At 31.4% G+C, this 22,951-nt stretch overlaps 1 protein-coding gene and 1 pseudogene across 1 annotated transcript; both read right to left on the reverse strand.

Annotated features, from left to right (window-relative positions):
- Positions 1-2,651: 2,651 nt before the first annotated feature.
- LOC131640925 (uncharacterized) lies at positions 2,652-6,293 on the reverse strand. The gene is made up of 4 exons (XM_058911281.1): positions 5,828-6,293; positions 5,538-5,696; positions 4,120-4,815; positions 2,652-4,027 (listed from the first exon to the last, which is right to left on the reverse strand). Exons 1-4 carry the CDS (start codon positions 6,161-6,163, stop codon positions 2,942-2,944), a joined length of 2,277 nt encoding a protein of 758 aa, XP_058767264.1. The 5' UTR covers positions 6,164-6,293; the 3' UTR covers positions 2,652-2,941.
- A 12,099-nt stretch (positions 6,294-18,392) lies between these two features.
- On the reverse strand, positions 18,393-19,391 carry LOC131640924 (probable aldo-keto reductase 1; annotated as a pseudogene).
- Between the last annotated feature and the right edge of the window lie 3,560 nt (positions 19,392-22,951).

Below are 22,951 nucleotides of genomic sequence, written 5' to 3' on the forward strand. Positions count from 1 at the left end.
GCTAGCTTCCTTCTGAACCCAATCAATCAATTATTCGCGACTATCGAAGCTCCGATCATTTGTAAATTCTTGCCGAACATCAACCGCATTGATCATAGGATTAACGTCGATAACATGATCGTTATTAACGTTGACAACTACTGCGTCATTCTCTTGCACAACGTTGTCCGGATGCACCATACCTAACAAATGAAAAAATTATCAAAAGTTGGCCAAAACAGTTTTTTTTACTGCCAGGGCATATTTCGGAAGTTCATTTCCGAAATTTGTTAGGTAATATATTTCGGAAATGAACTTCCGAACCATATCAGTTTCAGCATAAATTTGTTCAATCAATGTAGTGAAATAGGGGATGAAATGAGTGATGTTTACCTGAAATTGTAGCTTTCTATGCTCCCTTTAACGTGATCAACGGTTTGAAACTTGATTTTAGGACGAAAAATGGATGGAGATTGATTGGGTTTTGGAGAGGGTTTGGAAAAATTTTGGAGAAAAATGATGAAATAGTGAAGGAGTGAAATTTGTATATGCAGAAATATTTTCGGAAATGAACTTCCGAAAATATTCACGGTTTTGAATTTTTTATGACTTCGGAGATGCATCTCCGAAAACACCAAAAAAGTGGTGTTTTCGGAGATGCATTTCCGAAGTAAAAAAAAAATTCAAAAAAAAAAAATAACTTCGGAAGTTCATTTCCGAAGCAGGGGTAGTTTTGGTTTTTCGCTGGGGGTGACCCCGTAGGGAGGTGGCTAAAGAAATTTTCAAATTTATCTACATCCCTACCATTTGAGTTGGCTTAATAGAACTTGAGTTTACATGTTTTAGGGACACTTTTCCATAAATAAAAGTGATTTATGTCTATCTTAACCATTCTATGAACCTTACATTAAAAAAGACTAATCTTCAAGTATGACGTTAGGTTATATTTGAAAGGGGAAAAGAAGTTACTTGTAGTTAAGTATAAGAGAAAATTGAGTATAAAGGCACTTAATTCCAACTTGTGAAAATATATTCCAATGATTTATTTCTTTGCTAAAAATACATCATATGTTGAAACTAGACACCAAAACCGACAAAACATGTACATAGGATTTCATAAAAATGGGTCCCAACTTTGAAATAAGAACATGATTAATTCCACTTTTAACAACTAATGTTACCACTTGGATCTCAATAGGGTTTGAAGAAGTAAAAATAATTTCATGGAAATGGTTAATAAGAACAATTCCAATATTTTTTCATTATTTAAAATGTTAAAATGTTGTCTTTCTTGTCTTAGATGTTATCACTTCATAGAGAAGTCTTCTTGTGGAAACAAGTTGGCATTTTCTTTTAGGGTATTTCCTCAAATTTTCTATTGCACCACTTGTAAAGGCAATTTTAAATGAGCATAAGCTTCTTTTTATATCTAAGTATAAACATATAGTCAATGGTTTCTTATAAAAAAAATGAAACTATACCAAAAAAAAAGTCAATATTATTATTATTATTATTATTATTATTATTATTATTATTATTATTATTATTATTATTATATGAATGTTCGCAATGCAGTTTGCATCGGTTTTAAGATAAAATTCATCTGATTTAAACATAAATTTATTTGCAGTTCGGTTTAATTTTAAATCACTAGTTAAAAATCCAACCTGCCCTACAATTTGATTTAGATTAATTTTTAGATATTCAAATGACAAATTATAATAATTAATTTATTAATATTATAAAAATACTGTATTTTGAAATAATATATAACATATTAAAAAATAAAATTATAAAATTAAAATAAATTATCATATTAAAAATAAATAAAATAATAAAAATAAATAAATAAATTAAACTAATAAATATAATAATAAAATAAATTAAATATCTATAACAATATATAAAAGGAATATATGATTTTAGACTGACCTATTTTCATTCCATTACTCTTAATAACTGCCTATTTCTACTTTATTTATTCTTCAATTTATTATTTTTTTAAAATTATAATAATTTATCTTACAAATAAAAATAAATATGTATAAAAATAGATGCATTTAAAATCTTAACCAAAGTCTATCCTATTGAACAGTTTTCATTAAAAAAATCCTTACACAGAAATATAATCTCTTTTTTACTATTTTCTCAATTTTTTGTATGTTAATTTATAAGTTTTATTTTAACACAACTAGATTCTTAAACATTTTTGAACTACTAATTAATAATTATACAGAAATATCAGATTTTGGGACGCATATTCGAACATACAACATCTCACTTTGCAGGACAAATATTCGAATATGCAACATCTCACTTTGCAGGACATGTTGTGCCATCTTATTCATTTCAGCCACTAAACTTTAAAATAAAAAAAAAACATGAATAAAAAATAAATGTATTTAGTCAAACACACTTTTAATAATTAAGACTAAGTATGAATTATGATGTGTCCATTACTTTTTGTTTCAAAGTGAGTACCCTCCATCTAATCATTATCAAAAATTTATTTTCAAAATTTATTAAAGATCAAACATATTGATTATTTCATAAATCTTAAAAAAAGAATTATTTAGCTTTAAATCTATCTTGACCTGTAGTAGTTTTATAGATAACAACAATAAAAAGTAAAATTTTGGAATCAGACTGCAAAAAAGGAAAATGCAAAAATCTGCAAAAGTTAAAAAGCCAATTCATACATCTTCTTCCTTTATGTTAGGATCCAAAAGTTTGAGAGTTCAGATGAAAAAGCAAAATTACAGATAAATTTACATGACACACTTCCCTAGACAGAACACATAACCTCACTTCACTCTCTCATTTACCATCAAAAGTTCAAATCATCCTCCTTTTGTTAATTTCACTTCAAATCAGAAAAGTTACAAAAAAAAAAAAAAAGCACTTACATAGTAAAAAGGACTAGTTAGAGTAAAACTGCTTTTTCCTTAGTTTCACAGTAAGATTATGTGTTAACCTCAGTTACTGCAAGAGAAGAAGATTCTTCACAAGACTGCAACAACAATTGAGTATAGTGAAACTCAATTTGTAGCCTATGATGAAGTGGAGTTGTTGATATTAATCCTTTCTTAACATCTGCTTGTAGTTCTCTAATAGGGATAGCTGCTAAGAAACTTTTTATGTATTCTTTGCATGCTTCTTTCCCTCGGCATACAACCTCGTCTTCGTCTTGTTCGTTTTTCGGTGATTCTTCTGTCTCTTCAACAGACTCCGACGACTCTTTGCTGTCGATTTGCTGAATCTGCCTGTCGTTGTTCTCTAATACATCTGCGACAGTTTGTTGGTCGACGGTTGTGGTTGCGTTTTCGTCTGATGGATGAGGGACGTCCGGCATTTTGTATATTGCGGTGTTTCTGTCGAATTTCAAGATATATGCTTGATTGCAGCCTTCGTAGAGCCTCTCGCCGAGAGTGTCGATGATGAAGTAAGCATCGGCTTCGACTTTAAGGATGAAGAAATGGTCGTTCCAGCTGATGATAAAAATTCGGGGTTCTGCGTTAGTGGCGGAGTCGTGATCGGTGTTACTTATCTCGTCCCAGATGTTATCGAAAGACATGGCTCCGTGTAGAAAGTCGAACCTTCCCTCGTCCATTCCTTCTGGTTGAAAGAAACCGATAAAAGACTTTTCAGGAACCACGGAAAGGGGGCGGATTTTGGCTTGGACGACTGTTTCGAGATCAAAATGCTTGTCGGGGAACCGTTCCCTATATGTTTGGTTTTCACATAAGTTTCTCCATTCTAATGAACCGTCTCGAATTAAGCTATCGAACTGGGACTTTATTGGCATGAGATCGCGGTTGTTTTGGAACCAATCGGCAATTACTGCAACCAGAGCTGTACAAGCACTCTCACCTGCTGCTCGTTCGCTTCGCTGGTCAATAGAAGCGAAGAAGACTTGTGTCTGAAGTTTCATGTGGCCGTCACGGCTCATAACTTCTTTTTGCTCCCAACTGCCAACCGCAAAATTGTCATCGCCAAATTCAGACACTGATGTTCGATTTGCGCCTGATTCGTCTTCGTTTTTCTGTGACTGGAATACAGTTTCAAACGTAAGTACTGATAAGCATAACAACAATGTGCAAATTCAATCATGAAAAACAATGAAAAGGAACAGGTTCTTACCCTATGTGAAATAGATTCATCAGAAGAACTAAGTTGCCGACGATCGAAATCAATGTCATCACCACCTTCTTCTCCGTACGCCTTCTTTAGCAATGGTTCTCCTTTAGTTTTAGGAGATCTGAAACTCAACTTTCTCTTCCTCCAAGGCAATAAGCTACGCCTTGAACTTTGCGCTACATAAGGCTCAGAGGACGAAACGGCCGACTCCTCTTTCGGCAAACTCCCAACGTCTGATTTGTGGTTGCTATAGTAAACCCAATCCTCATCATCACCCTTCACCCTCATGCTGGAATAAAACGACCCGCCAGCGTTTGCGAAGGCTAGTTTCCCGTAACTGAAAGACTTCCTCACAGTTGAATCCTCCTTTACCTCTTCCGAATGCGAATCCCCTTCCTCAAAATCATCAAGGGAGTCAGAGTCAAAAGGATAATTATACTCACCCTCCTCACTCCTGGCAGAGTAATTTCCCTCACTCCCTTCTTCCTCGCGGCTCGGTTTCCTTGATTTCCTCGTCGATACAAACTCGGTCAAAATCTTCACTTTCCTAAGACCAGCTTTAATGGTGGAAATCTCGTCTTTCTCCGACAAGCTAGCTTCTCCTGACTGAGACAAAGGTGATTGAACCGGCACTATTGACTTATGAACAAGCTCACTATTCTCTTGAGCCACTCTTAGCTCCACCAAGCTGATTGATATCTGCACATAATCAACAACATTTATGAAAAATTGATGACAAATACAAAAACAAACAACAAAAGAATATTCCATTGATTTAGTCTCTAAGATATATCACTATCATTAAAACTTTTTTTTACTAATCCAAAGGGACCAATCCCACGTTCCACTAGAAGGGGCCACTTAAAGTACGAGCAAAATTTATATGGATTGACCCAACACAGAGATTGTTAGTCCACTAGCAGAGGCTATTTAAAGTAAGAGCAAAATTCTATATGAACTGGCCCAAGATAGAGATTGTTAGCACATAGCGGGATTAGAACCTGAGACCTTAAAAAGAACCTAAGTCTTCACCATCAGGCCAATCACTCTCAAAACACAGGACAACTACTCTCAAAACTCAAGACTTCACCATCAGGCCAACCACTGAGGTCAACCGCTTTCAAAACTCAAGTCTTCGCCATAAGCCCAACCGCCTGGATTTTCACTCTATCATTAATCAAGTCTTCACCAACCGCCTCTAGGATTTCACTCTATCATTAATCAAGTCTCTAAATTTCATATACTTTAGGGGCTAAATTGGAAATAGAATTATACATCATAAATCATGACTAAATTAATGGTTTATCAAGTGTCAATTTCAAGTCACAAGAAAACCCATTCTTGTGCAAATTGGTGGCATAAAAAGATAAACAAAAGTAGGTCAAACCAAAATTGTAGATGAAAAGTTGTTGAGAACATACAGTGAGCGAAAGAGAAGGCTCAACAGAAGAACCACCAGGAAGTGTAAGCGGAATACTCAAATCAAAATCTTTCTGATCAACCACAGATGCAAACTCAGCTAGATTCAAAGAACCTGTTCCCACCACAGGAACCTTACTCTTTGACCTCTGATTCAAACCCTGCAACACAAAATCAATTCAAATCCAATTCATAAAAAAAAATCCAAAATTTATCACAAGTTAAAGATTCAATTTTTCATAGATTATAACGTTCTATGAATGAATAAAACAAAAGGGGTTAAAGAAAATACGTTGAAAACAGTGAAAGCGATCTCCCAAGGATGAAAGGCATTGTCTTTATTAGAAGAAAGACTAACGAAGCTATGAAACTCTTCATCCCACAAAACGACGCCGTTTTCATCTTCTTGAACACGGTTAGCCTGAGCCTCACCGGTGAAATTTCTCACAACGGCGTTCCTCCGAAGAGAGCTCAGAGCAAGTTTAGGACCCTTCCAACGAATTTCAACGGCGAATGTACTCTCCGGCGACAGATCGGTGCCGCGGAGAGTTCTGACGAGGAGTTTAACCTCGTACTTTTTCGAAACTGGAGGTGGCCATGGACGCCATTTCATCATCTTGACGACCATGTTAACGCGTTGTTGTGGTGGTGGTGGTTGAGAAAAGGGACAAGAAGAGGAAGAAGAAAAAGAAGAAGAAGAGAGGAAAGCGAGTTGGGAAGAGAAACAAAACAACTACGGATCTTACGAAAGGATTCGTGTGTGTCTTGTGTTTTTATACTAACGCCGTTTTATTGTAATTACCGTTTTCTCTTTCTTTTCTTTTTTGAATTTTCTTTATATAATATAATCTGCTTCGCTGTCATAAAAAAAAAAAAGAAATACAAACATTCATAAGTATTTGACCAAAAAAAGAAAAAAAACATTTATAATTTAAATAAATAAAGTTTAAATATGGGATTTGGATTTTGGATATATTTTTTGACATTTGGGATTTGGATGTCTGACTTTTATTTATTTATTTTTTAAAATTTATTTTCTCTCACATTTATTTCTATTTTAGATGTCATCTCTTATATTTTATCTCGTTTTAAAATATTTTTTTTGTCTAGAAGGTGAAAGATCCTTTATCCATAAATAAATTTAAAAAATATAATATAGTAGTCATTTATCATTATTTTTTTAAATATTAAAATTTAGATTTAATTATAATTTTGATCTTCTATGTAATTATAATAAGATTCATAAGTATTTGAACCAAAAAAATACATTAATAATTATAAAATAAATAAACAAATTTTAAATATGGGATTTGGTTTTTTTTTTTTTTACATTTGGGATTTAGATGTCTAATTTTTATTTTGTTTTCTTTCTTCTCACATTTTTTATTTTAAATGCCATCTCTCATATTTTATCTCAATTGTGTTTAAAAATATTTCTTTGTCTAGAAGGTAAAAGATCCTTATTCATAAATATGATGGAAAAAAAATTGTGTATGTAAAATAGTAGTTATTTTTTAATTAATTTTATTAAATATTTAAATTCAGATTTAATTATATTTTAGTTAACTTATTAAATTGATTTTTTATTTTAATTCAAATGATTTTTATTCTTTTACATTTTTTTAATTTAAAAATGATTGCATATTAATTTTTTGAATATTGTATTACTTGTAAACGTGACAAATGTGACAAATTATCATATTAAAATATTTGTAGAATTTGAAAGATAAAAAATATGAATATAAAAATGTAAAAGGAGATTAAAACTATTTAACTTTAAAATAGAGAGAATAGTTCAATTTTCTTTTTGCTAAATTACACTTTCAGTCTCTATTATGATATGCTCACGAAATTAGTGTTACTATTTTATTTTCAAATAATTTTAGTCTCTCTTTTTTATTTATGATAAAGAAAAACGTTGGTCTGAAAACTTTTTAATACATGGTAGTTAGTGGATGACATGTCTTGTGATAGTTGAATTATTGTGATTGTATTATCATTTTTTATTACTAGGATATTAAATAAATTAAATCAAAATTAATTAAAAATAACATAAATTTGATGTCTCATCTCCTCTTTAGAGTATTCATTTTGTTTCTTCGTTGACTTAGAAAATTTTAAAAAGCATTGTTTTTCCTTTCCTCTTCGTCGTGTATTCTTCAACCTCATTCTTCTATCCCTTTTATCCCTTCCTATATAACTTTGTATTCCACTCATACTCATTGTGAATGACTTTGAATCAGTGTCACTATCGAGTAATATATCTCATTATAGGAGGAGAAGGTTGCAATGTTATTGTGGGGTGGATTCTCCATTGGTGACTACGTGGACATTTGAGAATCTTAGTCGGAGGTTATATGGATGTGGGTTATACAAGGTACATGTTCAATTTATTTATTAAGTTTATATAGTATTTTCATCTTCTCCATCCACTACTACGGAAAAGCCATTTCAAAACGGTTGAAAAAGGGATACCACCACACCTTACCAGCCATTGTGATGTAGGGGTGGTTGTATGTATGATGTTATCTACCACGTTCCTGCAACCGTAATAATAAATTAGGTAGCATGCTACCTATCACAAAGTAGGGGTGGCAAAACGAGCGGTGGTCCGCCAGACCATCCCGCGCACCTGCCAATAAATGGTGGTTTGGGTTGGGATTTTGGGCTCGCCGTCCACCAAAGCCCGCCACCCGCCTAAGCTCCCTCCGCCAAAACCCGCCGCCCGCCAAAGTTCGCATCACCTATTTGTTAAGCTCGTCTCGCATTAAGTCCGCTATTTTTAGTTAATTCTAGTAATTCAAATTCTTGATGGTTTTATTTTATACATTTATTTGTAAATATATGCAATACTTTTTTAGGTAAAATTTATTTAAAAGATGCTTTATAAAAAAAAATCTCAAAAATAAGTGAAAAATTTAATTGAAAGGTAAAAAAAGACTATTAATCTATTAAAAAAAATAGGCCGGCAAGCCCGCCGCCCGCCAACCCGCCACCTTCGCAGAGCGAGCATGATTTTTATGCCCATTTTACTTGGCGGGCTTGCCCGTCCCGCTCGCTTTTTGGCAGGCATTAGGCGGGGCGGGCCGTTTTGCCACCCATATCACAAAGGTTACTTCAAACAATCGTTGTGATGTTCTTTAACGCATAACATTTAACAACGGTTGTTTTAAAACAACGGTTATAATATGACAAATTAAGTGATATTCTTCAACTCCTTATCCATATTTTTCTCTTTAACATTTAGAACTTGGTTTAATGCTCCTAATTATTCAACCTCTCCTTCCTTCACCTTTAGTTTATTTTACAAAATATTATTTACTTTGCAAACAAAATTAGAGGTGGAGAAAGGGGCAGTTGAAGAACTAGAAACATTAAACCAAGTTCTAACAATTAAAGAGCAAAATGCAAATAATGGATTGAAGAATTCTTGTCTAGCATTGAATGTGTAACTTGTTTTCTAATATAATTTTATCTATCATATTATATTTTTATATTACAATTTGAAAACTTATATATTTTGTCAGGGGTTGGAAAAACACTCAAACCACATAAGATACAATAAACTCATCTGTTAAACAAATATTAACAACAATATTCACCAACAACAAACCTTAAACAACATACAAGATATAACAAACAACTCTTATTAAAAACAAGAAAATCATCAAAACATAGCATAACTACATACAACATACAACTTTTATTAATAACAACAACAACATATCAACTCATAAAATATTTCAGAAACATACTTGTTATAATGGCATCCACAGTAAAAGGAGGACGAAGCTGAAGTGAGAATTGCAAACTTGTGTTAAATTTGAATGGATGTCATTCTAGGTCTTTCACACATGTTTGCAGTGCTCACTTTAGCTTCATCCTCGTTATTATTTTCATTCACCTTCCCTACCTACAAGTAAAAATAAGCAGAAAGTTCAAACATTATGAAACAAGCTATTGAAACCTAAACAATAATACATAAATAGATTTTTAAACATAAACTATTATGAAGACAAACCTGTAAGGTAACCATTTCTTAGGATTTTAAGAAACAAAGTTAACCCTTCTAAGAAGACGAGTTTGCTGCATCAGTTTGGGGTTTATATATGAGAGAAACGAGTGAGAAAGATGTCAGAGTTTTGTTTTGAGAGAGAGACTGGTGAAAGAGATGTTAGGGTTTTGTTTTGAGAGAGACACCTAATATACATTGAAGCGATAGATAATTTCACTTATATAAATATTTAAGACCTTTCACCCCGATTGATAATATGAACCGTGATAAAATGATTGAACCTTAGACCACGGTTGATTATATGAACCGTGGTAATATACAAGGTCAAGCCCATTTTGTCACGATAAATGAAAAATTGTTGGTGCTGAAATTCGAACCCTTTCACTCCATGTACATTTCACTGTTGTTAAATACGACCGTAGTGAAATATCTTTTAGTAAATACAAAAAAAAGTGAGAAAAAGAATTATTAACACGGTTAACAAGATGGTCGTTGTAATATGGTATTATGAAAGGTCTATTTGTAGTAGTGATCCCTAATTTCTAAGTAATACTTAGTGGGTTTCTTTTTAGTATTATTTAGTTACAAGAAAGGAAATGATGTTTTTTTACTCGTGCGATGAGCAGATGATATATCGTTTAAAGGAAGTGATTAATTCACTATTAAATAATGTTAATGATTTGAAGAAGAAGGATGATGTAGTGAAGAAGGTTGATGATGAACTAAAGAAGAAAACTAAGTTTTTAGTATATTTTATAATTTTTTTAGTCGATTTTAATCATCTTGCTTATCACAAAAATCTTTTTGAACTAATGTAGTTTTACTATAATGTGGGTCATTCTTATGTAGTTATAACTTAACTGTAATGTTGGTCATTTTGTTATTAAGAATTAATGTTATGAAATGAGTTTATTATTGTGTTTACATGTTAATATGTTATAATTGTGGTCACTCTATTTATGTGTGATAATTCATGTAAATTGTAGTTGTCTTGTAATTGTATTAAAACTTTTGCACAATTGGACTTATAGTTCAACCAAAGATTTGTCATGGTTGAATCTGTAAATTAAATAAAACTAAACAAGTAATTTTAAAACTCAACCTATAATTTTAGACTTGTAATTTTAAACTCTGGACTGTAATTTGAATAACATAAACCATTTTACTTATAACTATAATTTGAGACATATAACAAGAAATCATTCACTTATATAACAGGAAACCATTACACTTATGTGACAAAAACCATTCACTTATATAATAGAAAACGATTACACATATGTGTTGTCATAGGTTACATATACAAATGTGCTTACATATATAAATCATTACACATCTAAACTAACAAAAAATATGTGCTTACATATCCAAATTGTTAAACAAACGACTACAAACAAAAGAGGAGGGTGTGAATTGTTGAGAATCAAGTGTGAGTGTGGATAATAGTCCCACATTGGAAATGTGTGTGGTGACTTGAGCATATATAAGTGGGAGAACCCACTCACCTATCACCTTAAGGTTTTAGGTGGAGAAGTGGTGTCTCTCCCACAAAGGTGTGTTGCTCAAAGGAATGTCCCGGAATTATAAACAATGCTCCCGACTCGACCCTCCCCCGATGTTGCGCTAACAATGGTATCATGAGCCTTTGGTTCAAGAAAAAGGGACCGGCTAAAAAAAACTTGTAGTTGAAAGTCAACGGATACATGTAGTTGAAGAGAATCAACAGATACATGTAGTTGAAGTCAACAGATACAAGTGTATGTGGAAGAGGAGCTTCCACATGAGGGGGAGCATTGTGTAAGACTCACACTTGAGGGGGAGTGCTTCCACATGAGGGGGAGCATTGTGTAAGACTCACACTTGAGGGGGAGTGTTGAGAATCAAGTGTGAGTGTGGATAATAGTCCCACATTGGAAATGTGTGTGGTGACTTGAGCATATATAAGTGGGAGAACCCACTCACCTATCACCTTAAGGTTTTAGGTGGAGAAGTGGTGTCTCTCCCACAAAGGTGTGTTGCTCAAAGGAATGTCCCGGAATTATAAACAATGCTCCCGACTCGACCCTCCCCCGATGTTGCGCTAACATGAATTGTGATATTTGGTTTTTTTAAATCTTTTGCAAAATATTGATTTTAAGAAAAGTAAAAGACAAAAATATAAGAGTTAAAGTTTGAGAGACCACACTAGAAATTATGTTGGTTCGACCTTAAACCACCCAATCTACTCCAAATCCCAAGAGTTTGCTCTAGAGATTTTCACTATCAACAACAACTTGGGATTATACACAGGTTCAACCCAATAACCTTCCTTACATCAACCTTTTTTTACAAGTTTTGCAACGTATAAGTCAATTACAAATGCGTAAGAGTACTAAGAACTTGAATAAACAAAATAAACACAACAACGGAATTGCACAACTCTCAAAGTAAGTTTTTCACTCTCTCAATATTAAGACGATACGTAAAACTAAATTTTGAAGTTGAAAGAGTGAGATTGGAAAATATATAGTTCCACAAATTCATGCTTTAGAAGTGAGCACAAGCCTCTTTTATATAGGAAAATGTTTGCTCAAAAAGAACTATTATTTGGCCGAATCCTCTCTCAAATCAATTAGAGTATCACTCTAATCAATTAGACTGACACCCTGATTAATTAGACCTAGTAAAAAAGGAAAGATTTGTTGGAATAGTTCTCTAATTGATTAGCTAACCTCCTTAATCGATTATAGAGCAATCTTCATCCTATAATCAATTAGATATGACCTATAATCGACTATAAGCTGAATTCTATTTGTATAATCGATTAAATATCATCCATAATTGATATACATTTGCCAAAATTAATTTTAAAAAGTTTTTAAAAATAGATGAAGTTTTTCAAATCATCTTAAGTAAGTGTGTGCATTGCCTTAATTAATACTTTAAAAGCTATTATTGCATATTTACGCACTAATGATCCAACCTATAAAATATAAAGCGTTAATACCTTTTTTTTCCTACCATATGGAGATTTTTGAAAAATCTCTGTAAAAAAAGTTTAGATTCCCTCCCTGCCTTATGAGGATTCACCTATTTTGGTCCTTCAAAAAAACTCGGTCATTATAATCAATGACATAACTTTTTATTTTTAATTTGTAATAATAACGTGGATTGTCAAGTTAACATTTTTTTTCTAATTTTTAATTTATTTTTTAAAATTCACGTGACTATTTTTTTTTTTAAGTTCCAAATTTTGCCAGTAATAAAAGCTGAAATCAAGTTCCCTCACTCAGTTGGGAAAGCCAGCCACTAAACTAAGTAACTTTTTTTGTTGTTAAATTCATATATATATATATATATATATATATATATATATATATATATATATATATATATATATATATATATATATATATATATATATATATATATATATATATATATATATATATATATATATATATATATATATATATATATATATATATAATTTGTCTGCCATATATTTTAATTAGTTTTGTCTTATTTTATTTAAATGCGTCTAAATATTTATATAATAATATAATATTATTAAATATGAAATATAAAATAATTGAAATAAAAATGTTAGTAATATGTTTGTTTTTAATAATGGCGAAATCATGATATATCATATATACATTTCAAGGTCAGCCTAGTGGCAGGTGCCAGTACCATTTAAGTGAGTGGTCATGGATTCAAGTCCTTTTGCTAACACAAAAAAACGTCTATAAAAAAATAAAAAAGGTTTGTCATGTAACAGATTCTGATGATTCTGTTTTTTAAGGGGTCAAAACAGGGAAATCTTCATTAGGTGATGATTCTGTTTTTTAAGGGGTCAAAACAGGGAAATCTTCATTAGGTAGGGATGGAATCCAAACTTTTTTTTACAGGAATTTTTCAAAAATCGTCCATATGGCAGGGGACAAAATAGGTATTAACAAAAAAAGCACTTGATCATATGCATTCTTGCATAATTTTTTGTTCCTTTGGTATTGTACTTAGCAATTGATTCTCTTGCACAAAACATCAGAACCTTCGCCCTTTGTGGTTTACTTCAATCTTTTTCTTCTTTGATGATGATCATGATAATTTTGTTTTATTCTTTATCATAGTAAAAATATATTATACACGTTAAACATTCACATAAATTACACCCAAAGAACATTTTATTAAAGTTCCAAATTACCTAATAACAGAGTCAACTACATTTCCAAATTAACTCAAACAAATTCAAGATGCATGTGATTCTTGTGTTTGTGGTGCTTGTGATCATTGGGTTAGTACACTAGATGTCTCTTCAGTTGATGTTTTCTTTTGTTTCTTTGCATTATTGTAACTTTTGAGCAATTGTCGATTTGTTGATGTTTTCCCTTTGCACGTCATTAAATTGTACCAAAAATTCCACAACTTTTACACTTCACCGTTGTGAAATTCCTAGGTTGTACATTGCTAAAACATGATTCATCACTAGATTTGTTTCTCTTCTTCTTGGGTCTATCAAGAGTTGTTCTCACGATCGGTAGATTAATTGGTTCCCCATTAAATTTAGGCAAAAATTTTGGATTATTGGATTGTAGAACATTTCATAACTTGGTTAATGAGTTCTCAGACATAAAAAAAAAATTAAACACTAAAATAAAGTTAGTTAATGGAGTATATAAGTTGGTTAATACATTTTTAATTTAGTGTTACAACATGGTTGGTTAATAAAGTAGTGAACATGATTAATGAATTATAAGTAAAATAATTTAGCTAATTATATATATTTTTGTGGTTAATACAATTGTGAAGTTGGTTAATGACACAATCTTATATTTATATTGTAAAATAATTTTTTAAGAATAAATATTTTTTTTAAAATATTTTTTATAAAAATATTTTTTAATAAAATTATTGTTCACCTTATTTATTTAGTGTAAAAAAAAGGTAAACATAGCAATCCTGAAAATAAATATGAGATTGATTTTATGAGCACGTCAAAATTGTAACTTTTAACAGTTTTTCAATGGCAAGGGAGTAGTAGTTCGGTGAATTAGATAAAACAAGTGATCAAAACTTTTTCTAATAAAAATAAATTATACAAAAAACTGTAATTAAATCAAACTAAAAGTAAAAATATAAAATTATTTATAATATTGAATAAATTTTTTATGGAACTAATTAGTAGTAGTACAAGTAATTTAAAGTGGGTTGTGTAATAATAAGCCAATAGAGATGTTAATAAGAAAGGAAGTATTAATGACATTGCTTTCTATGTTAGGTATACAAAAGATAGTTTTGTTTTGTTATGGAACTTTGAGTGTCATTCTTAGTTTATCTCCACTTCGAGCTTCATTCACTACCTTTTCGAGTCTCGTTCTTTCTTCATGACTTTGTGTTTTTAATTTAAAGTTCATCTAAATTTAACTTATTTTAACATATCTGTTTAATGATAATATTTATTTAAGTTTTAACTTATTTTTGTTTAATAAAAATGATATGACAGTTATAATAATCCAACTTATACATTACACGTCATTCATGAATCGTCACATATTAAAAAAAATTGCACTTTAACATTTTTTTTATCAAAAATCAAAAAGGAGAATCCAATTTATTTAAAAATAAAAGAAAAATTCTATTTACACCAAATCCATACACTATACCGTATACATTGTTCACAAATACGTGAATAATATTTTCATATTATTTTGATTTTTTAATATATTTGTTCTCTAAAATTACTTTGATTAATGAAATATTAAAACTTAGTTAATATAATTTAAAAATTAATATATATATATATATATATATATATATATATATATATATATATATATATATATATATATATATATATATATATATATATATATATATATATACTAGTACCTTTACCCGTGCGATACACGGGAAAAATTATAGATAGATATTGCATTTTTATACAAAAAAATATAACTATAAAAATAATAAAAATTTTATTTAACAAATAGAAAAAAATTTAATTAATTAAATTAGTGAAAGATAAATATTTCAAATATAAATTGTATGTTTAAAAGTTCATCTTTTACAACATATGTTTTCTTAAAAAAATAAATTTAAATAATGAAGTATAGAAAATTATAAAATATTAACTTTACATTTTTTTTATGTTGATAATATAATAATATATTCAATAATAAATAATTTGGAAAGAAGAAGATTGACCATCAAGTTTTACTTATTTTGCATATTTGTAATATATATTATATGATATCAATTTTTCATTAGAGAGTAGAATTAAAAATTTATTTAGTTAGAGGATCATATTGAGATTTAGAATAAAAATATAAAATTAAAATTTATATAAAGGATTGGGATTAGGAATGAAAATATAACATTAAAATATTTAGATTGGAATAAGAAATGGAAATATTAAATATAGCATTAGAATATTGGTTGCAAAATTTTACATAATATAATTTATTATTATATGGAAAAGAAAATTCATAAATTTTTTATAAAATTGTCTTGTTTTGATGATATAAAAAAATAAATTAAAAAAATTAAAAGAATAGTGGATAATATTTGAGAATGTAATAAAATTATAGCCACTAATTAGGCACACGTGGAGAGGCAAAATAAAATAAATCACATTTAATTTTATTTTTTGTTATCAATGTTATTTAGATTTAATAATTATTTGCATTTAATACTTTTTTTATAGTAGTTAAAAATCGTTTACAGTGGAAAATAATTTCAAGAAAATTACTCTAAATAAAAAATTATTCAAAAACACAAAATTAATAACAAGACCTACAAATTTTTTTCAAATTATAAATGAATTTTATAACAATAAAAAATAAAGAATGAAAATAATATTTTATTAAAATTATTAAAAATATGAGGGTCCACAATAGCATAAGTCTATATTAAACACCTATTATTATTATTATTATTATTATTATTATTATTATTATTATTATTATTAAATATAAATTGTTTACTTTTTTAAGAAAAAAATTGTTTAAAACCTAAAAAATAATGTTATAAATATAAAAATAATTAGAGTTTACCGATATTGCACTACCAGTGTAAAATATTTTACACGGTCAGTACATTATAACCCAAACTGCTTTACATTCTCGGTATATTTCCATTAAATTCAAATAATTATGTGTTAGACCAAATTTTTGAATAAAATTATAAATAAACATATCAATATTAATGGAATGTATATAAGTATTTCATCAGTATTATTGTAATAAAAGGGTAATTTATTTATAAAAAAATTAAAAAAGGAAAGATAAAGTAAGAATTAAATGTTAGAGTAAAAAGGAAAACTTGCAAGAAAGGTGGTGGTATTTGGGCAAATAATGAGTTGAATGAAATTAAAGACCAATTAATAATATGATCAGATTTTTGTATGAAAAAAAGTGAAAAATTTGAACAATTAAATGCACTTAGACGGGATATTGGTGAAGTTAATGAAGAATTGAGAGGGAAATCTTGTTATCATAGTATTTTGTTTTAATATATTAAGGAGATTTTTTTCCCTTATGATTATTTAATATTTATTTTAAACATATAATATTTATAAATAAATAAAAATATAAAATTATTTAAATATCTCAATGCATTGGACCACAATATAGTTAATATTAAAGAAATTCACAAAAATTCACAGATTTATTAATTTTAATACACAGATAAAAGATTTATATAACACTGGTCAAATTATTATTTGATATTTCTTAAAGTAATTATATTATAATATGAATTATTGATCATTGTTGTTGAAGTAGTTATTTTCATTAAAAAAATCAAAATAGTAAAGTTAAAAGGAAAAACTAAACCTAAAGTATTAATATTATAATAAAAATGAAAGAAGGTCATTGTGTAATTTTTATTGCATGAATTATATAAAATTATATAAAGAAGTTAATATTAAAAGAAAAACCATCAAATGATCGAGTAGCATATCTTTCTAATTTGTGGAGAGATTTCTCAAGAATTATAGAAATCAAAATAAAAGTATAGAAAACAAAAGTAACCGTCCATATTAGTATTTGATGAGGTCTTTAAAGAAAAAGATTTAGTATTAAATGGGATGATTTCAATTCAGCTTCTCCCATAACATTAACAACACCTGAAAATGATATAAATCTTCTATTATAAGCATGAAATATTAAGATTGGTGAAGACTTAATGGAGGCAGAGAAGATAAATGAGTCAAAATCAAATCAATACACTACAATAATGTCATATCATAAGCAAATGAATTGGGGATAACAATCTTAAAATTTTCTAAAGGAAATGCTAGAGAAAAAGGAACTCGGTTTTTGAGCCATTCTTCCCTATGAGAATCTTGTGTTGACTTAATTTATTAATAACAAAGTGTTTCTCAATCCTAAGAGAGCCATCTCCTAACTCTTCCAGTCAACCAACCTATGTTAAATATTATATGGAATTTCCTGAATTTAGAAAATCATCAGCCAATAAGACTTTCATCTAATCCTACAACAAACTCTATCACAAATTCTAGCTTTAAATTTGAAGAAATTCTAGCTTTAAATTTGAAGAGCAAGTAAGTTCAAGAACTACCTGATGTACATGGTCCAATAACCGTTCACGCACAACTTCTAACGATATAATTTTCATAACTTCCTCGGTCGAGTTAATGTATCTCTTCCCATGGTCGTTCGACTGCCTGTTGAAAAAGAAATAGTTAAAAAGCTACACCCTTTAAGAAAACATGACAAAATGCATATCTTACAAAATAACATAGCAAATTGATCAATTCTATTACATAATTCCGCATATCTACTTCATATTTCCATGGTATATGCAGCAGAAATACTTATTCAATCAAAGTGCTAAAAAACTATACCAAGGTGCTAACTGCAGGTACATTTTCTAAAACTCCTTTGGCACCGAAAAATCATGACCAAAAGGACTATATGTTAATTCCAATACCAAGCTCTCTGTATCAAAAAACTATAAATAAGCGAAGTCTCATTTAACACAAACACAACCCGAAGCTGTTGGTTCAAAGTTGGAGAGGAATTCAAACCTAACCCGCGGAGAGGAATTTTCTCTTCCTCAATATCGCTAGTCCAAAGAAACCATTCTATTTGTACAGATGTGATGCATGAACAACACGTGCTCTCTTTATCGTATCCGGGCTAGCTTCAGATAGGCCAATATACATCACTTTTCTCTCTTTCACCAGTTTCATAAGTTCACTAACCTATAACCGAACAAACATGTTAACAATGAAGAATGATTAACTGTATCCTCATTAGACACAAATGTATCAACTCGGCATTGATAATATATATCAATGTACTCAACAACAAGACGTTTCAAGATAGCTTCGCAGCATGAGCGTACATACTCGGGCGAACCCTTGAAGCTGACACCAGTGAAACCAATACCATCTCCTATAGATATATCAATTTTTGTAGCTAGCTGGATCTTTTCTATAGGTAACTTCTTTAAAGCCTAGTCAACAAAATCAAGTTAGCATAAAGTGAATCAAAAACATGTTGAGCATGTGGTAATTAGTAGTATGTACCTTTCCAACCAAAATTTCGTTAGCAGCATCAATTCCATAAACATCAGTCGTATCAAAAAAAGTGATTCCTTGACTAATTGCATAGTGAATAATGCAAATTCCATCTTGTTCAGTAAGAGGATCATTATAGGCACCATTTAGTCTCATACAACTGAATCCCAGTTTGGAAACCTAAATTAATTAGTAGTAATTAATTATTATAGTATAGTATAGAGAAAAGAAACAATACTATATGAATGATACCTGGAAGCATTGGATTCTAAGGAAGACATGAGGAATGAGCTCAGTTTGAGTTGCCGCGGCCATTTTGTTTGATGAATGATTGTAGTCTCAGTTTCGATATGCAGTGCCAACCTCAGCCTTTTCAACTTCCATTTTGCATGATTCCTATGAATCAGATCAAAAACAAACATAACTCAGTATAAGATTCAAAACAATAAAGATAAGATTGTTGGAAAAGTAGAAATCTTATAATCCATGATTTTGATTTTAGGGTTTCTACGGGGGAAGGCAATGCTGAGAAAAACATGAGCATAACAATTCTAGATTCAGGACAACAAAAGGAAGAAGAGAGTCGGAAGAGAGAGAGAATATCGATAGAAAGGATTGAGAGTAGGGTTAACATTGAGTTGGAAAATTAAACAGTTTTCTTGGAAACAAATGAAACATTTAATAGTTGTACAATATGGAATAGAAATTTAAATCATCTGCCAATTTTTTTTTACTCTTTACCATTAATTAGTAAATTTAAAGAAACAATAAAAAAAATTATAAGCATGGTTAATTATAGAAACATTTCTTAAAATAGTAAACATATAAATAGCATAGGCTCTAAAAAATTGACAAATGGCAAATTTGCCATAAAACTCATTTTGCTTTATTATATTTTATGATATCAGACTTTGGTTAATATTATATATAAATTTGGTTAATACATTTCATAACTTGGTTAATGAGTTTTCAAACATAAAAAAAAATTAAATAAAATTAAATAGTAAAATAAAGTTAGTTAATGGAGGATATAAGTTGGTTAATACATCTATAATTTAGTGTCACAACATGGTTGGTTAATAAAGCAGTGAACATGATTAATGAATTATAAGTAAAATAATTGGTTGATTGCATACATTTTTGTGGCTAATACAATTGTGAAATTGGTTAATGACACAATCTTATATTTATGTTGTAAAATAAATTTTTAAAAATAAGTATTTTTTTAATTTTTTTTAAATATTTTTTTTTTAATAAAATTCATTGTTCACACTATTTATTTAGTGTAAAAAAAGAGTGTAAACATAGCAATACTGAAAATAAAATATCAGATTGATTTCGTGAGCACGTCAACATTGTAGTAACTATTAATTTACTAGCTCTCTCGTCATATCTCTTATTAGAAGAGAACCACAATAAAAGAAAAAATGAAAATCTTAAAATTGGAAACATGAGTCGTGGCTCCGTTCTGCCGGCGGGTCGCCACCGTTTAATGCGGTGATGAATCTGGTGATTAAGGAGTTGCAGGCTGTTTTTTGATCTCTGGGGTTTCTTTTGTTCTCTATTATCGTCTTTCGCTCTCGTTCTGGGTATCTTGTGTCAAGGGTTCTTTCCAGGTTCGCTCACTTCATCTTTGGTTTAAACTCCTGGTTTTAGGATCAGGGACCTTGGTGGAGGGAGTGGAAGTTGGGGCTTTTGTACCCAGCTGGGGCTTTCGGCGCCTCGTGTCAAGTTTCTGCTTGAGTATTTGGCTACCGAGTTGTTTTAGGTCAAGGGATTGTTAGTGGTCTGTTCTTTCTCTTATGGATAATCGTAGGGAGGAGGGTGGATAGATGTCAGGAAGAAAAATTTCAGGAATTGGGTTGCGAGATGGGATACTTTCCCTTTCAATGGCATGTCGAAGATTGCAAATCCGGGGAGTATTTCTTCCTTCTTCATTTCTGACTTCCCGGATACCACAAAAGCTTGTGATTTGTATGGTTTATTTGGCTGCATTGGCACGGTGGTAGAGGTTGCTATTTCTCCTAGGAGGAATAATTCTGGGAAGAGATTTGGTTTTGCGAGGTTCAGGGAAGTTGAAGACTCGAGGTTGATGGCGATATCCTTAGACAATGTTCATATCGGAGGGAGGAAGATTCACGCCAATGTGCCAAGGTTCGATCGCTTTGCACCCAAAGCCCATGGTAGTATGAGCGGCTTTAGGAACTTTAGGGATAAAGGTCCTGGGGTATCCGCTGGTAGGAATTGGATTCCGAAGTCATCGGGCATCAATGTTTCGAGGGGTCAACACAGGACTTTTGCAGATGTGGTGGGTAATAATAGGCAAGGGTTTGTAGAGGATATTAGGAAGAAGGTGACATTTTCCTCTTGCACGGTTGCTAAGCAGAAGTTAGCTAAGGCGTATGTAGGCAGAGTAAGTATCCCCGGATTCACTTACAGTCTGCAAACTAAGTTCGAGATGGAGGGGTATTACAATATTAAAGCTTCTCCAATGGGAGAATATCTTTGTTTGCTGGAGGAGAATGAGGAAGGCACAATTGAAAATTTCATTGCAGAGGGTGAACCGTGGTGGTTGAACTGTTTTGAAAAGGTCTTCAAATGGGAAGAGGGGGTGGTGGATGTATGCAGACCGGTTTGGATCATTTTCCGTGGTATCCCGATTCACGCGTGGAATACAAATCACTTCGCCTTGCTTGCCAATTCCTTGGGTACGTTTTTATCGGTGGATGATCGTACCGCTAGTGGCTTGTTTTTCGACTATGCCAGGGTGAGGGTTCTGTTAGCAGTGGATTTTCGTTTGCCCGATAAGATTGATATTCTGGTGGATGGAAAATCTTTTGGTGTCTGTGTTTCTGAGGAGACAAACGGTAAGGTTTTGAATGTTGTTTCTTCTGTCTTGGAACCCTCCGTTTCTATATCTTCCGAATCTGGAGATGCCATGTCTCGTTTTGCCGGTGAATCGGAAGATGAGATTGAAAAGTTCACGAGTTCCAGCGGCATGAAGAGTAGAGGGGCGGATGATGAAGTTAACGGCGGAGGTGCTGGGAACGCTCAGATGGTGTGTTATGGGGAGATGAAGGCGAGCGTCACGGCAGCTCATGGTAATTCTGCGTCAGCCAGTAGAGGCAGTAACAGGTCTAAGGAATCTCGCGTGTCGGAGAGCTTGATTTCGTCTTCAAATTCGCAGGGGATTGACTGTTCCGGTTCTTTTATTGTCGGAGGCTGCTCTTTGTCTGCTGATGGGCGAAATTTGGGAATTAAAACGAAGGGAGCGGAGGCGGTTATCGATTCTTCAGGTTTGGTCGGGAGTGGCGGTAAAAGGATGGTTTTGGCAGAAGCTGTAGTTGACACCCCAGCTGTTTGTCCCAGGCACGGGGCTGAGTTAATTCATGGTAGTTTAGATGTGCTGGATGGTGATGACAATGGTATGGTGCCTCAGTCTGTTTTTAATAAGTCTGGGGGTTCGGGAAAAGATGGGATCAAAGACATGGCTGAGAAGGCAGGAGCTTTTGACGACGCTGTAAAACGTATTAAATCCAGAAAGTTTGGGCGTAGTAAGAAGGTGAACTTCAAGAATTTATCCGACTGTGGGGGTTCTTTGCATAGGAAAACCTTGAGGAATCTGCCCAGGTTGAAAGGCAAGGACGCAGCCTCGGTCGTTTCAGTAGCGAAAATGAAAAGAAGTGCTATTTCAGCTTCAGCCAGGTTTTCTCAGGATGAAGGGGACTGTTTCAGGGGGCTGTTTGTTACGATAGCCTCAGTGGCAACAGCGATATTAGCAGGAACAATGGGAGGCAGTGGAGTTTTTTAGACAAGGAGGCCGGTACGAAAATTTGGAAAGCAATGGAAGGGTTGGGGTGGTATCTATGGGGGGA

This window comes from Vicia villosa, unplaced genomic scaffold (genome assembly GCF_029867415.1).
Source record: "Vicia villosa cultivar HV-30 ecotype Madison, WI unplaced genomic scaffold, Vvil1.0 ctg.003395F_1_1, whole genome shotgun sequence".
In the NCBI taxonomy this organism is placed as follows: Eukaryota; Viridiplantae; Streptophyta; class Magnoliopsida; order Fabales; family Fabaceae; genus Vicia; species Vicia villosa.

Coding starts and splice junctions, on each gene's coding strand:
- LOC131640925 (XM_058911281.1), bottom strand. CDS start 6,163: ATGGTCGTCAAGATGATGAAATGGCGTCCATGGCCACCTCCAGTTTCG. Junction 4,816..5,537: donor AGCCTTCTCTTTCGCTCACT/GTATGTTCTCAA, acceptor GATTATGTGCAG/ATATCAATCAGCTTGGTGGA. Junction 4,028..4,119: donor ATGAATCTATTTCACATAGG/GTAAGAACCTGT, acceptor ACTGTATTCCAG/TCACAGAAAAACGAAGACGA.